Source organism: Muscardinus avellanarius, assembly GCF_963383645.1.
Source record: "Muscardinus avellanarius genome assembly, chromosome: 4".
Lineage (NCBI taxonomy): Eukaryota > Metazoa > Chordata > Mammalia > Rodentia > Gliridae > Muscardinus > Muscardinus avellanarius.
Window position 1 is genome coordinate 162,614,961 of NC_137789.1, and position 15,629 is coordinate 162,630,589.

Below are 15,629 nucleotides of genomic sequence, written 5' to 3' on the forward strand. Positions count from 1 at the left end.
AAGGCACTAAAGGCAACTCTGACTGCATTTGGGATGCAGCCTGATCTTATCATCACTTCATATACTAAAGAACAGCTTGCCACTCTAGCTGCCACCAATTCTGACTGGGCCATTGTTCATGTAATGGCCACAGGACAATTTGATAATCATTATCCACAACATCCATGGCTCAGGTTTGTTTTGGCTCATCCTATTATTTTTCCTAAAATCACTCGATCTGCACCAATTGCTGGAGCGCCAAATATTTTTACAGATGGATCCAAAGGAGGTATAGGAGTAATATGCAAAGAAGGCTCAGATCCACAAACTTTTCTTTTTCCCCATTCATCAGCACAGGCAGTAGAAATTTTGACAGTGATTCAAGTATTTATGCTCTATGATTCCACTCCATTCAATTTAATTTCAGATAGTTTATATGTGGTACAGGCACTTAATAGCCTTGAATGTGTAGGACATATTAAGGGACAATCTACTATTCTTTTATTATTGGCTAAGTTACAACAATATATTTGGAACCGAAAATGTTCCTTCTATGCAACCCACATACGAGCTCATTCAGGACTTCCTGGACCACTTGCTGAAGGCAATGCTATTGCAGATTTTCATACTCGAACTGTACTTATTTTTTCAAATGAAGACAAAGTTTTACAGGCTCAAGAATTTCACAATAAATTTCATGTAAATTCCCAAATGCTGAGACTAAAATTTAAAATCACTAAAGAACAAGCTCGATGCATTGTATTGCAATGCAAAAATTGTTTGACATTACTGCCACAGCCTACTACAGGAGTAAATCCTCGAGGTTTGCGACCTCTTCACCTATGGCAAATGGATGTCACGCATGTTCTTGAATTTGGCTCTCTTAAATATGTACATGTTTCCGTGGATACATGTTCTGGAGCCATCTTTGCCTCTGCTCATACTGGAGAAAAGGTCCAACATGTAATTTCCCATTGTCTGCAGGCTTTTGCTGCCTGGGGCATCCCTCACCAAATTAAAACTGATAATGGACCTGCTTATGTTTCTCAAAGATTTTCTCATTTTTGTGCCCAAATGGCTATACAATTAAATCATGGATTACCATATAATCCACAGGGCCAAGGCATAGTAGAACGAGCCCATGCCACTATTAAATCTGCTTTACTAAAACAAAAAGGGGGATAGGGGCTCAATGTAGCACACCAAAAGATAAACTAAATCTTATATTATTTATTCTAAATTTTTTAATGCTGGACGCCAATGGACGAACAGCAGCGGAAAGACATTACAGGCCTCATGATCGCTATGCAGGGCAAGCAATGTGGAAAGATATTCTTACAGGAGCATGGAATGGTCTGGATCCAGTGCTAACGTGGGCTCGAGGGTCGGTGTGTGTTTTCCCACAGGACAAAGACTCACCAATTTGGGTTCCTGAAAGATTGGTGCGCCATGTACAGGAACCAATGGAAGATGCCAAGCAACAAATGGATATGGCTAACTCTGTTGGTAATGTTCAACACTGGAGTGAGTGAAAAAGATCTTTGGGGAATTATTTCTGCTTTCCCTCTTCTTTTACCTGTGTCCACCACTGCCACCATTTTTCCTCGGTTCTTTACGACCAATAGTTCCTTAAATTTGCCATGGATTCCCTTTGATGAAGAAATTAGGCCTTATGCATTCTTCAATATAACTTTAAGTGGTAGTTTATGTTTTTATGCTAATAATATTTTGAATGATACTTATGATAGTACTAATCCATGTGTGCAGTTATATAATCAGACTATGGGAAAATTTCAGCCATTTAATGATTCCAGTCCCATAGGAAATGTTACTGTTTTAGAAGGATATGCTCCTTTAGCATTTTCTAGATATGAACATCCTGAAAATAAAACAGCTCCTTTGCAGCCGCGGTGGGCTCCAAAATGTTATAGCCCACGTAGCTGGCCATTTAAATGGACTGATTGCCAAGACTCTAAGGTAGTCTGGGCCTCTTCAGGCTATGATTTAAGTTTTTCTCCAGGCATATCTACTATGCGCAATCATACTTGGGCAGGATATAATTATACATATCAAAATCCTATACAGTATAAGCTGCCCAATCCTTTTAATATTTGGCTTCTCTGTGGGATAGCAGGAGGCTGTACTGATATAACAGCTATGTCTATGATTTTAGGGGGAACTGTAAAAAATTGCAGCTATTCTCAGAATTTTTCCGATACTTTTGAGGATAGCGTCAAAGTAAATTGTTCAATGGGACCACAACTCCCGTTTGGACCCACTCCTGTTTGTGTAACTACTCCATTTTTTGGGCTTGTTTCTAATAGTTCCTTGGTTAATGATAGTCTAGGTTGTTTTATTGATACCTGTTTTCTAACTTTCTGCTGGAATGCTTCTATGCACCCTTGGGCAGTAGTAATGCGACTGCCTATAGCAGTTCCTTGGCCAGTAAGAGTGGATGTAAATTCCCTTCCAGTTTTGCTGAACCGAGAAAAGAGAGATTTTGGAATTTCTGCTCTTATTGCTGTAATTGTGGCCTCTGTGACCGCGGCAGTTGTAGCTGCTGCCGCTTTGGCAACATCTATAAATACTGCAGCCACTATGAATGCCCTATCCTCACATGCGGCTACTGCCATGGCTCAGCAAGCTCAAATAAATGGACAACTTAAAGCTGGCATATTAATGGTAAATCAAAGAGTAGACCTGTTACAAGAACAGGTTGACATTCTAGGGCAAATGGCCATGGTACCATGTATTCATAAATTATCTGGATTATGTATAACATATGTGCAGTATCAGAATTTCTCCCATGCAGGTAATTTGTCTCGTCAATTAAGCAAGATGCTTCTAGGGACCTGGAGCCGTGAATTTGAACACACCATGATTGAGCTTCGAGCGTCCATCGTTGCAATTAATTCTACCCATGTAGAAGTCGCCACAGTACAACAATGGATGGACTTGATACATGGAACATTGGGTTTCTTAAAAGATTGGGGTGGCATGGCATTCTGGGCATTCTTGCTGGTGGTAGCATGCTGTTTCCTGGTTGGATATATCAGACAAACTCGACAACGCACACTGCAACAACAGTGCATATTGGTGCAAGCTATGGCAGCCCTTGAAGCTGGCTCATCTCCCCATGTATGGCTCAGTATGCTGGATCGGTAGTCAGTGATGGGTAAGATCTTCCCCAGGACCTTTCAACCTAAGACAGGGAAACAATCATGCTATTGTTTTCCCAATGATGGGTAAGACTGGTCCTTGAGGGTCCACAACCTAAGACAGGCATGATCCCGAGCCTTATTTTAATAAAACAAAAAGGGGGAGATGTCGGGGCCCACTCGGCTGGACCGAGATGGCACCCAGGCTTGTTGCCAGCGTGGATTCAAGATGGCGCCTAGGCTTGCAGCCAAGTCATGAGACTCACAAGATGGACGTCTCCTTGAGCATGCGCAGTGTGCCATGCTACGTGCCTGCAGAATGATCAGTGACGCCTACCACCAGCCTGCCTATTAGAAAGTCAGAAGTGTGCATGCCCTAGCTGTGGAAGCTTGGGGTTGGTAGGGAATAGAAGGAGGGATTATGATGCTGATATATATTGTACTTGCTGTACACATTGTCAGACATATTAAGAGACATATTAAAGAGATATCCAAAAGAGACATGTTAAGGATCCATTAAAGAAGAATTCATATTTCAGCTGAAGAGGTGTCTGTGTCGTTCTCTAAGCCCCTGTGGGTCGGAGTCTTAGGGGACGATACTTAGTTGCCTGCTGGATGGGAATTCTTGTTTCTTTGGTTCTGGCGTGTATTACCCATTTCCTCTTTGCAGTTAATCTCCTTGAGTATTTTCTCTAGCGCTGGTTTTGAAGACATAAATTCCTTCAGTTGCTGTTTGTCATGGAAGCTTCTTATTTCCCCATCTAATTTGATGGATAGTTTTGCTGGGTAGGAAATTTTTGGCTGGAAGTTGTTTTCTTTCAGAGTTTGGAATATGTTACTCTAAGCCCTTCTGGCTTTCATAACTTGGTTTGGGAAGTCTGGAGTGATTCTAATTGGTTTGCCTCTGTATGTCACGTGGCCTTTTGTTTTTGTTGCCTTTAAGATTCTCTCCTTGGCTTCCACATTAGTCATTTTGACAATTATGTGGCATGGGGATCCTCTTCTCCGATCCTGTCTAAAGGGAGTTCTATAAGTTTCCTGGACCTGTGTATCGACCTCTTGCTCTATGTTTGGTAATTTTCTGCTATTAGTTCCTTGAAGAGATTGTTGATCCCTTTGGTTTCACCTTCTTTTCCCTCCTCTATTCCAATTATTCTTAGGTTAGCTCTCTTGAAATGGACCCATATTTCTTCAATGTCAGATTCCTGCTGTTGGGTTTTTTTTTCTAAATTAGAAACTATGCGTTCATTTTTAGAATGATCATCTTCAAGAAGCGAGATTCTATTCTCCATGTGGTCTAATTTGTTGTTTATACTTTGAATTGAGACCTTTACTTCATTAATTGCATCCTTTATCTCTTTTTGACTCTCTCTAAATTCTTTTAGAAAGTCCTCTATTATTTCTAATGTTATTTTCCTAATTTGATCTTCTAGAGATCTTCGGATTTCTGTGTTATCAGATTCTGATGTTGTGGGGTTGTTGGCATTCACTGCTCCATTGTTATTTCTCTTTCCCATGATTTTGGAAGTTTGTGCCTTCTCTGGGTTCTTCCCTGAGTCACTACGAGTTCACTTAAGATGCTCTGGATCTCGAGTCTGTGGTATCTCAGTCACCACTACTCCTTTACTGGGTTGTATCACAAAGTCTCAGACCCAGGGAGTCAATCAAGGCTGCTTAGACTGTGGGGGGTGCCAAGTTGGGCGTTCTCCAGTGGGGAGTTGTGACTATGGTATGATATCTCTGCCACTGCCCCTCCGCCACTGGGCTGCACTGCTAAAATCTCCAACCCAGGGAGACTATCTGCGCAAGTCCCTGGGAGTGCAGTACTGGGATTTCTCCCCTAGGGGCCGCAATTTGACTCACCGTTGTTGAGTGCGCTGATGGAGCTGTAGTGAACTCGGTGGATTCGCTGCTGCTGCCACTGGCAATATGGCACCACTGCCACGCCCTCGGCCGTGATGCGGCGTATTCTTCTCTGGTTTTGAACTCCGCTCTGAGTCCTTGCCAGTTGTGCTGTGCCCGGCCCTTGGGAGCTTTAGATGTTCCCTGCACCAACAAAACTGCTGACTGCTGCCCGGCTGTTCAGCACCTGCTCTCCTCGGCTTGCTGTCCACCCCTCCTCTCAGGCGCCTGGTGGCTGGTTGAGTGGGTTGGTCTAGGGCCGTCCGGTGAACTCGCCACTGCCACCAGCAGTAAGACGCTGCTTCTGCATCCTAGGCTGCGAGGCCAGAGTACTTCCTCTCTGGATTTGAGCTCTGTTTTGAGTCTCCCTCCTCTCTGGAGCCTGGTGCTGCTAGGGGAGATGTAGGCCGCGCCACTCCGGCCGCTCTGCGCCGCGGCTCTGGCTGCTCCGCACCACGGCTCTGGCCACTCCGGCTGCTCCGGCCGCTCTGCACCACGGCTCTGGCTGCTCTGCACCGCGGGTCTGGCCACTCTGGCCGCTCCGGCCATTCCACAACGCGGCTCTGGCTGCTCCGGCTGCTCAGGTCGCTCCGCTCCGCGGCTCCCCCCAATCTCGTGCTGCGGCTCTGGCCACTCCGGCCGCTCCACGCTGCGCGGGCGCGGCACTTCGGGCTGGTTTTTTTCCGGTGTCTTGTTTTTCCAGCCCTTTTTCTCTGTCCCTTGTATTTACCGGTTTTATTTCTTTGCTGGTGGTGTTTTCTGGCTCTGAAAGGCGCTGGTTTTGTGGTAGTAGAGTTGGATTGTTAGCGGGACTTGTAAGTGCTGCTTTCCTCCGTCGCCATCTTCCCGGAAGTCCTCTTTTTGTAGCTATTGTGAATGGTATTGCATTCTTGATTTTTCTCAACAATTTTGTTATTGGTGTATAAAAAGGCTACAGAATTTTGCATGTTGATTTTATATTGGGCAATGTCATTAGAGTTTTTTTTAAATCGAAGTTTGTTTTTTAATAAGTTCTAACATATTTTTGGTGGAATCTTAGGGTTTTCTATAGATAAATCATATAGTCTACACATAGATAAATTGACCTCTTCTGTTCCTATTTAAGTGTCCTTTCTTTCCCTTTTCTTTTTGCTCTGGCAAAAGATTTCAATGCTATATTAAGTAAGTATGGTAAGGGCAGTCGTTCATGTCTTCTTGATCTTATTGGAAATGATTTTACCTTTTTCTTCTTAAAATTACTGTAAGCTGCAGATTTGTGAATACAATCCTTAATGTATTTCATCTCTATTTAGTTTTTGAGAGTCTTTCTCATGAAGGAATGCTGAAATTTATTGAATACTTTATTTGGATATATTGAGATGATCATAGTGTGTGTGTGTGTGTGTGTGTGTGTGTGTGTGTGTGTGTTAATGGGGATTGTACTCAGAGGTATTCTATCTGAGCTATACCCCCAGACCTTTTTATGTTTTGTTTTGAAACAGGATCTTGCTTGTTTGCTGAGAGTCTCACTATATCACTGAGACTGTTCTCAAATCTGTGATCCTCCTGTCTCAGCCTCCCAAGTACCAGGTTTACATGTGTGTGCCACCATGCCCAGAGGACCATATAGTTTTATCCTTCACTCTGTTGATGTTATGTAATATGTTTATTGATTTACAAAGGTAGAACCATCCTTACAGGTCTGGAATAAATCCCAGTTAATACGAGCTTTCTTATGCATTGTTGGATTTGATTTGCTCTTATTTTGTTGAGGTGCTTTGTCTGTGCTCATCAGGGACATTGTTCTTTTACTTTCTCATTTTGCTGTGTCTTGTCTAGTTTTGGTATTAGGATAATGCTGGCTTTATGGGATGAGTTTTGAAGAGTTTCCCCCTCCAATATTTTGAGTAGTTAGAGAAGATTTTGCTTTAGTTCTTCCTTAAAGGTCTGCTAAAGTTTAGCAGTAAATAATTCACTTCTGAAGTTTTATTTGTTGGGAGATTTTATTTTTTCTGAGTAGTAGCTGAGGCTGGCCTCGAACCCGTGCGGTCCTCCTGTATCAGCCTCCCAAGCACAGGGATTACAAGTGTGCGCCACCACGCCCGGCTTGTTTCTGAATCAATCTCTTATATCTGTTCAGTTTTGGTGAGTTATATGTGTTCACAAATTTATTGACTTTTCTAGGTTTTGCAATTTGTTGCTATGTAGTTGTTCATAGTAGTCCCTAGTGATCTCTTGTATTTCTGTGGCATAAATTGTAATAATTTGGGTCTTCTCTCTTTTTCTCTTGGTTAGTCCAGTAGGTTCCTCAATTTTGCTTATATTCTTAAAAATTCAACTGTTTGTTTCATTGGTCCTTTTATTTTCAATCTCTATTTTATTTATTTCTACTCTTTGTTATTTCTTTCCTTCTATTATTTTATATTTTCTTGCTATTCTAATTCTCTGAGTTGCACTGTTAGGTTATTAATTGAAATCTTTCTATGTTCTTGATGGAGCTATTTGCTGTTATATGCTTTCCTCCTACTGCTAAAAGCTTTTCTCTATTTTAGTGTCCCATAGTGTAATGGTGTTGTGCTTTTGATGCTGGCAGCTATAAGATTGACTATTTTGATTTGACATTTTTCCTCCTCCCATCTTCTCCCCATGTTAAGAAGTAGCAAGCTTTATCAGTTTACTGACAGAAGGAATTGAAAACTGGGCACCCGGAACCTTTGAGTTTGGAAAAGAATTAACTCAAGCAGGACTTAGGCATGAATTGTATCTCTTCTGACAAGGCTACCTGACTTGGAAGAGCTAACTCTTAAAAGGGACTTGATTACTTTGTTTGGAGAGAATCCAAGTTTTGATTCTGAACTAAGTTCACTGACTTTCTCCAGTTTGCTAGCAAATCAATGAACTTCCTCTTCCTTTCCCCCAAAGAATGTGTTACGGTCCATTACACTTTATTTATCCATCTTCTTAGACATGGGTGATCTCCCACCCAGAAACTCACACACAGATGAGGAGAGGGCCACTTACCCTCTGTTTAGAACCTAAGTAACTACCTGTGTAGCTAGAGGCCTCACCATGTTATGACAACAAAGAAGCCCATACAGAAACACAAAAGTAGCTGCACCAAAGAAGCCTGAAGAAGAATGAGGCACATCGTCACATGGTAATCTACAAGGACACTGCTGCTTCCCAGCCAGGAGGAGCTCCTAGTCACTGGGCATCTCCAAACTCCGGGCTCTTCCCATCTGTGCTTAAGACTACCGCCTGTTCTCAGAGTTTAGCAATTAGCCTGTCAGAACACACATCAAGGTCTGGGCCCCTTCAGGCTTATCCCAATTACGTGATTTGGCAAATTGGGGCAGATACTGGAACCCAGTTGTAATAGGTTTTGAAATTTTTTTTTTACTCTTTCTTTTGTGTTGATGCTACTACAGATCAATCCCAGGGCTTTTAGAAGACCCTACCACCTAGCTGAATCCCCAACCTATCACAGGGTTTGGTAAGTTGTGTTTTCATTTTCTTGTGTTTCTAGAAAAATGTAAATTTTCCTCTTGAGTTCTTCTTTGGGCCACTGGTCACTCAAGGGAATGTTTTTTAAATTTTCATACTTTTGTAGAATTTCTGATGTTCCTCCTGATTTCTGTTTTATTCCATGTGCTTTGGAAAGACACATGCCATGGTTTTCAGTTTTGGGAGTTGTGGAGACTTGGTCTGTGGCCCACCATGTCCATGCTGCGAGTTTTCAGTGTTGAGGATGTGTCTGTTCTGCATCTGCTGGATGGAATGTTCTGAGTGAATTTAGGTCCACTGGTCTACATTGTCATCTGTTTGGTTGTTCAATCCCCTTCTGCTCGTCTTCTTACTGGTCTCTCTCCTCATTTATCTGGAATCCCTTTTGTTTCCTATTTTTCTCTCTAGTTTCTAAGTATGAGAGAAAATGTACCAACCCAGGGGCATTCTAATCCTGAGCTGCACCCCAGCCCTACGTTTTATTATTTATGTTGGAACAGGGTCTCACTGAGCTGCAAAGGGCCTCACTAGGCAGCTGAGGCTGTCAGTGAACTGCGATCCTCCTGTCTCAGCATTCCTATTGTGGGACTACAAGCATGTGCCACCATGCCTGGCTGATTCCTGGCTTTTATTTCCTGAGCTTTGGGAGTGTGTGTCTCAGTGAGGAAGTCTCCACCAGTGCCTATATGTTGGGAGTGTTGGTCCTATAGTTTATTCTAGCAATTTCTGTGTTTTTGGCCTAATTTCTAGGTCTTTGACACATCTTGACTTTTGTACAGGGGAGAGAGAGAGAGAGAGAGACAGACAGACAGACAGACAGACAGACAGACATAGAGACAGTGAAACAGAGATAGAGACAGAGAAACGGAGAAGGCAAGAGAGAGAATTTTATTTTTTTATATTTTTGGTTATACTTAGGGTTAGGGTTTGTTTGGGTTTAAAGTAAGTGTTGTTGTGCAATACTACTAGGCTTGGGAGTTAAACTTTGGGCTAGTTAGAACTTGGGTTGTAATTAGGAAAAGTGTATATTCAGGTTGGTCTGGGTTAGAATTAGACTTAGGATTCTTATCCATATATTTTTGGTACCTTCATAAAAAATCAACTGGCTATAAGTGAGAATTTGTCTCTGTATGCTCTTATCTATTCCATCATTTTATGTCTTTTTATGTTGATATTATTCTGTTTTTGTTACTATAACTCTAGTATAATTTAAAATCAGATATTATGATGCCTCCAGAATGATTCTTATCAGTCAGCATTACTTTGGCTTTTCTGGGTCTTTTGTTCCTCCATATGAATTTTACGATTGCTTTTTCTAGCTCTGTAAAGAATATAAACTGTTGTTTTGATAGGGATCACTTTGAATGTGTAGATTGTTTTGGTAGTATGATCATTTTGACAATATTTATTCTGCCTATCCAAGAACATGGGAGGTGTTTCTATCTTGTAAGGTTTTCTTCACATTCTTTCTTCAGTGTTCTATAATTTTCTGTGTAGAGACATAGAGCTCCTTGGTTAGATTTATTTCTAAGTACTTCATACTTTTGAGATTGTTGTTAATGGTATTTCTCCCCAAATTTGCTTCTCATTGGACTCTTGGTGATTTTATTTTCATCAGCTTACCTAAAGTCTAATGGAGGCTATTCTTTGTCATATGTCTTTGGTGGTCTCTGTTCAGAAGCATGATGGTTAGTGAGGGACTTGGCAAGAACCTCCCTTCATGACCGGAGAGCACCCTAACTCGCCTAGGCTCTGCCGATTAGCTCAGTGTCAGATTCTTCCACTGGGTCTTAGCAGTATACACATTTACTTTAACCTTCTGTTGGCGTATTATAATAGTACATGTACAGGATAGTGAGATTCACAACAATACATCCATATATGCCACACACCATTTTGCCGTTTCCTTCCCCCAATTTCCCCTTTCCCTCAGTCTTCCCTCCCAGTGCATGATGCAGTCTTAGATTTTTTTTATGCATATGAGGGTAGATGGTCTTTCTCTTTCCCTGCACCTCCCTGCCCCTCTCTTCCTCCTGCCTCAGTTTTACTTCACTGCTCTACTGGCCTCTTGCCTACTTTCATGAGATCCATCTCTCTCTCTCTCTCTCTCTCTCTCTCTCTCTCTCTCTCTCTCTCTCTCTCTCTCTGATGGTCAACAGTACCGTAAGTTTTTCTGCCAATGCCATAATTCTGTTCTTTTTTCTGGCTGAGTAACACTCCATTGAGTATGTAAACCACATTTTCTTTGTCCGTCCTCTGCCGAGGGACACTGAGTTTGGATAGTTTCCTCAGATTAGTCGCTGGTCAGAGGTGGGAGTTATATCACCGAATCTTCGCTGACAGCACTGTGCACAGCCTTGCTCCTGTCCTCCGTCTTGTTCTGCACAGGGCGGGTGTGCACTAGGCATGGAGGCTCACAAGAGGCACCAGTGTCTGGGTGTTTGGGTCTGGGGCCACATTGAGTGTGTCTTTCCCACAGAGTTCCGGCTGGTCAATGGCAGTAATCACTGTGAGGGCCGCGTGGAGCTGCAGGTGCATGGGGCCTGGGCACCCCTCTGTGCTGCCCACTGGGATTTAGCAGATGCTGCTGTCCTCTGCCACCAGCTCAGCTGTGGCAGCGCTGTGGCCACACCCCCAGGAGGACACTTTGGGCACGGTGGTGCTGCCATCTGGCCAGATGTGTTTCACTGTGTGGGGACAGAGCCCTATTTGTTGAGCTGCCCCACGGGCACCCTAGGGGCCCAGGTCTGTGCTCCTGGAAATTCTGCCTCCATCCTTTGCTCAGGTAAGTGCCACAGGCAGTGTGTGTGTGTGTGTGTGTGTGTGTGTGTGTGTGTGTGAGAGAGAGAGAGAGAGAGAGAGAGAGAGAGAGAGAGAGAGAGAGAGAGAGAGACAGTTAGTTACTGAGGGAGACAGGGGTATGTTATGTCATGGGGAATAAGAGGAGGGCCCAGGGATGCGCAGGCAGACAGGGAGGAGGGCAGCAGGTGTGTTTGGGAGAAAAGGAACACTGGCCAGGCCAGACACAAGGAAAGGAAGAAGGGTTAGAGGGAGGAGGGACGGGTACTGCAGGAGAGCAGACCTCTCGGATGTTCTAGCACCTCTGTGGCACTCCGTCAGGTCTAACACACGCCCTGCGGTTGAGGGACGGGCAGAGCCGCTGTGATGGCCGCGTGGAGGTCTCGCTGGGCGGCGCCTGGGGCCGCGTCCTGGATGCCGCCTGGGACCTGCGCGGTGCCAGCGTGGTGTGCAAGCAGCTGGGGTGTGGAGTGGCAGAGCAAGCATATGATGCGCCTGCCCCAGGCCCAGGGGCAGCCCGGGTGCTGCTGAGCGGAGCGCGCTGCCTGGGTTCGGAGTCTCGCCTGAGCCAGTGCAACGTGTCCTCGTCTGTGCTGGTGCCCGCAGGGGTCGCGCGGGACGCTGGCGTCGTGTGCTCCGGTGAGTGTGGGAGTGTGGGAGTGTGGGAGCGGGCCTTGGCCCTGCCCTCCGTCCACCTGCAGCCCTGACCAGGCGACCCCACAGGGAGCCTGCGGGTGCGGCTGGCGGCGGGACCCGGCCGCTGCGCGGGCCGCGTGGAAGTGCTCCGCAGGGGCGCGTGGGGCACGGTGTGCGACGACGCCTGGGACCTGCGGGACGCGCACGTGGTCTGCAGGCAGCTGGGCTGCGGCAGCGCCCTGAGCGCCCCCGGCGCCGCCCACTTCGGGGCGGGGACCGGGCCCATCTGGATGGATGAGGTGGGCTGCCTGGGCCAGGAGTCTGCCCTGTGGCAGTGCCCGGCACGGGCCTGGGGCCAGCACGACTGCGGACACAAGGAGGACGCGGGGGTCTTCTGCTCAGGTGGGTGTGCCAGGACAGCCCTCCGCGTACACTCCCGCCCTTCTTAGCCGCTGGACGCTAACCCAGCTCTCTGTCCACAGAGTTCACGGCTCTGAGGCTGCAGAACCGCAGCCAGCCCTGTGCTGGGCGGCTGGAAGTTTTCTACAATGGGACGTGGGGCGGAGTCTGCCAAAGCCTGAGCGCAGCCTCCCTGGGTCTCCTGTGTGGAGAGCTGGGCTGTGCGCCCCAGGGGCAGCTGCTGGCCGGGGCAGGGAGTGGCCCTTCTCCTGGGGCTCTGTGGGTTTCCTCCATTGAGTGCAGGGACAGGCACGACAGGTCCCTCTGGCAGTGCCCCTCGGGCCCCTGGGACCAGCACTCCTGCTCCCGCGCAGAGGAGGCCTGGGTCCTGTGTGCAGGTGAGGCGGGTGCTTGTGGGCGACGGGGCGGCCTCTGTCTCGAGGCTCGGGGTGGGGGTGGACCATCTGGAGTCATCTCGTGCCTCTGGCTCTCCCTCAAGAGAGCAAGCCAGGACCTTTGGGCGCTGGGCTCATCCTGAGAAGGTCCCACAGAGTGTGGAAGCCCTCGGCCTGTGTGCGTACACTTGCTTAAACGCAGAGACCTCCCTTCTCTTGGACAGAAGGAAGTCCTGGGCATAGATAGGGAAGGGAAAAGATCACGGAAGCTAATATCTCACAGAACTAGGCCCCAGCGAGGAAATCCTGAGATGGGCCCTACTGTCTCCCACACAGAGAAGGCAGGAGTGCCTCCGCTGGCCGAGCCGACCCTGAACTGCTCCTCCAAGATCAGCTGCCCAGGTACGCTCTGTCCACTCGAGGTCCTCCTGCCTGTCCCAGTGGGGCTCCAGCTGACCGCTGTCCCCTTGCAGAGGAGGGCGCCTTGCGCGTGCGCGGAGGCGAGGCCGGCTGCTCAGGGCGCGTGGAGCTCTGGCACGCGGGCGCCTGGGGCTCGGTGTGTGACGACTCCTGGGACCTGGCGGATGCGGAGGTGGTGTGCCGCCAGCTGGGCTGTGGCCGGGCGGTGGACGCCGTGCCCGGGGCAGCCTTCGGCCCTGGCTCTGGGCCAGTGTGGCTGGACGAGGTGGGGTGCCGCGGCAGCGAAACGGCCCTGTGGGGCTGCCCTGCAGAGCCCTGGGGACTTGGCGACTGCACGCACAAGGAGGATGCGGGCGTGCGCTGTTCGGGTAAGCCTGAGGGCGACCTCGCGGAAGGTGGCGGGGGTTCGCGAGGGTGTCTGGGAACTGCCCTTTTGCGCCCGTGCGGGTTTGTGGCCTCTTCACGCTGGTGCTCAGATCCGCGTTCCTGCTGTAGGTGTCCTGGGGACCACGGCATTGGGTAAGTGACTCCTGACACCCCTCCGTCGGGTATTCAGAGGGCCTGCGGTGGGACTCAGCTGTGACTACTCCCGGATCCCCACATCTAGATAACACCCCTCCAGACTCACCTTGAGGTGCACAGATCTCCCGTGAAGGCTGCTGCTTCCTTCTGCCCCTTGGGCAGAGTTTTCTTGGGGACACAGAGCCAGGTCTTGAGCTCTTCTAGTAATGTTCTATGTTGACTGTGGGGCTGGCTCCTCGTGGCCTTGTGTCCAGAAGGGCAGGTCGAGGGCAGTGACGGCCATTACAGCAGTCCCTTGTCCCTGGATGGGTCACCTGTCCTTGCTACCCACCCGAGACCACATCGCTTGGTGCTTTCCTGCTGGATTTTGCCACCTGGACTTTCTACGTGAGCCTCCTACCCGGGCCCTGCTTCTGTGCCTCTCCCCATAGCCAATTCCCTTCACCCTAACCCCTGAGCCATGACACCTAGCCCTCCACGGGCAGCTTGCCCTGGGACCTCAGGCCTTCTCTGGAGGAGCAGCAGCCTGTCCAGGTAGCACGGAGGCCACCTATTCAGGGCACCCCAGCCCTTCTGAGAGGTTCACAGTGCCCCAGGCAGGCCAAACACACTGGAGGCCCCGCCTGTCATTGTGCCATAGCTCCTTCCCTGGCCCCTCCACCTCTTGCCTGGACCCTGCCTGAGACCGCCTGCCTGGTCCTTGGCTGCTTCCTGGGCCTCATCTTCCTGGTCCTGGGTGCTCAGCATTGCCGCAGCAGAACTACCTGCATGGGTAGGTGGAGGTGGCTGGCCTGGGGGCTGAGCCCTGAGAGGGGAACCTGGGACCCCAGCCTCGCAGGCCCTCGCTCTCTCTGGTCTCCCCCCATGCTGGGTGCTCCCCCATAGCTCTGCTGAATGTCTCTCTGTGGACCATGAAGGTGTGGGGGACACTGGGCCCCTGGCCTGGCTCACACTCTGTCTCTGAGATGAGCAGATGAGACAGTGGTCCCTCCTGGGCTCCAAGAGCATTCCATCCTTTTCTAGATATCCAAGCAGTCGGCTCCTTCAGCCTGTGCTCAGAGCCTGACACTGAACAGGCTGGGCCCAGGACCCTGAGCCCTGTGTGTCCAGGCAGTGCGTGAGCCCCAGCGGGCACAACAGCTCTCACGGGGGGACGCAGAGGAGCGTGGGGCCTCAGCAGACACCAAGGGCCAGAGAGGGTGGGCTCTGTCATAGGATATTGTCCTAGACTGTTCTGGTGTGGACTCTGCAGGTTCTGCCCTGTCTGGACCCCTGTCGTCGGAGGGCATCTATGAGGACATCGAAGCTGTTCCTGTGGGGGAGAAGGAGGAAGTCCCCCCAGTGCTGGGGGGCCTGGTGCCTGAGGAGGAGTATGACGATGCAGCAGAGCCCGAGGAAGTCCCCCTGGAGGAGGAGGAGGATGCTGGGCCGCTCCTGAGCCCTATGGGTGTGCACCTCTGTGCCTTGGGGCTGGTCGCACTGTTTCTGCTGTACTGCTTCCATGCGGAGGGCTCTGCTCTGGCCAGTGCCTACATTTAAAGGGCCTGATGCTGCTTTTCTGTGTCCATGGTCCTCACTCCTGTCTCAGCCTGGCCTTTGTGTGTCCCCTGTCCTCCAGGGCTGCTTCTGAGAGTGTAGTCTTTCCCTGAAGATCTCAGGGAAAGGTCAGTGAGGTCCTCAGTCTTCCTCTGGTTTCTTCCATAGCTGTGCAGTGTGCTTCCACGCTGGCCCTGGAGTCAATGGCGAGGTCCTAGGGGCTGGTCTGGTGTGGACAGGGGCTGGACATGAGAGGCATGTCGCTGTCAGTGGACCTACCATGTCTACGGCTTGTCCAATCTGCTGTAGCTTTCCTCTACAAGGAGACACCAGCAGCAGAGGACTCTGGTGGTTCTGAGAAGTCCCTGAGGACCACAGTGCACATCTTTCTCCTTCAATG

General features: G+C 48.6%; 1 protein-coding gene across 1 annotated transcript in view; it reads left to right on the forward strand.

Annotated features, from left to right (window-relative positions):
* Nucleotides 1-15,232, forward strand: part of SCART1 (scavenger receptor family member expressed on T cells 1) — a gene marked incomplete at both ends in the record, with an annotated part of 29,474 nt that extends 14,242 nt beyond the window's left edge. Inside the window, 10 exons of the mRNA XM_080694900.1 lie at nt 11,002-11,307; nt 11,643-11,960; nt 12,045-12,359; nt 12,440-12,754; nt 13,088-13,153; nt 13,225-13,566; nt 13,667-13,690; nt 14,165-14,227; nt 14,334-14,465; nt 14,946-15,232. Coding sequence (XP_080551026.1) covers nt 11,002-11,307; nt 11,643-11,960; nt 12,045-12,359; nt 12,440-12,754; nt 13,088-13,153; nt 13,225-13,566; nt 13,667-13,690; nt 14,165-14,227; nt 14,334-14,465; nt 14,946-15,232 — 2,168 coding nt within the window. The remainder of the gene's footprint in view (nt 1-11,001; nt 11,308-11,642; nt 11,961-12,044; nt 12,360-12,439; nt 12,755-13,087; nt 13,154-13,224; nt 13,567-13,666; nt 13,691-14,164; nt 14,228-14,333; nt 14,466-14,945) is intronic.
* Between the last annotated feature and the right edge of the window lie 397 nt (nt 15,233-15,629).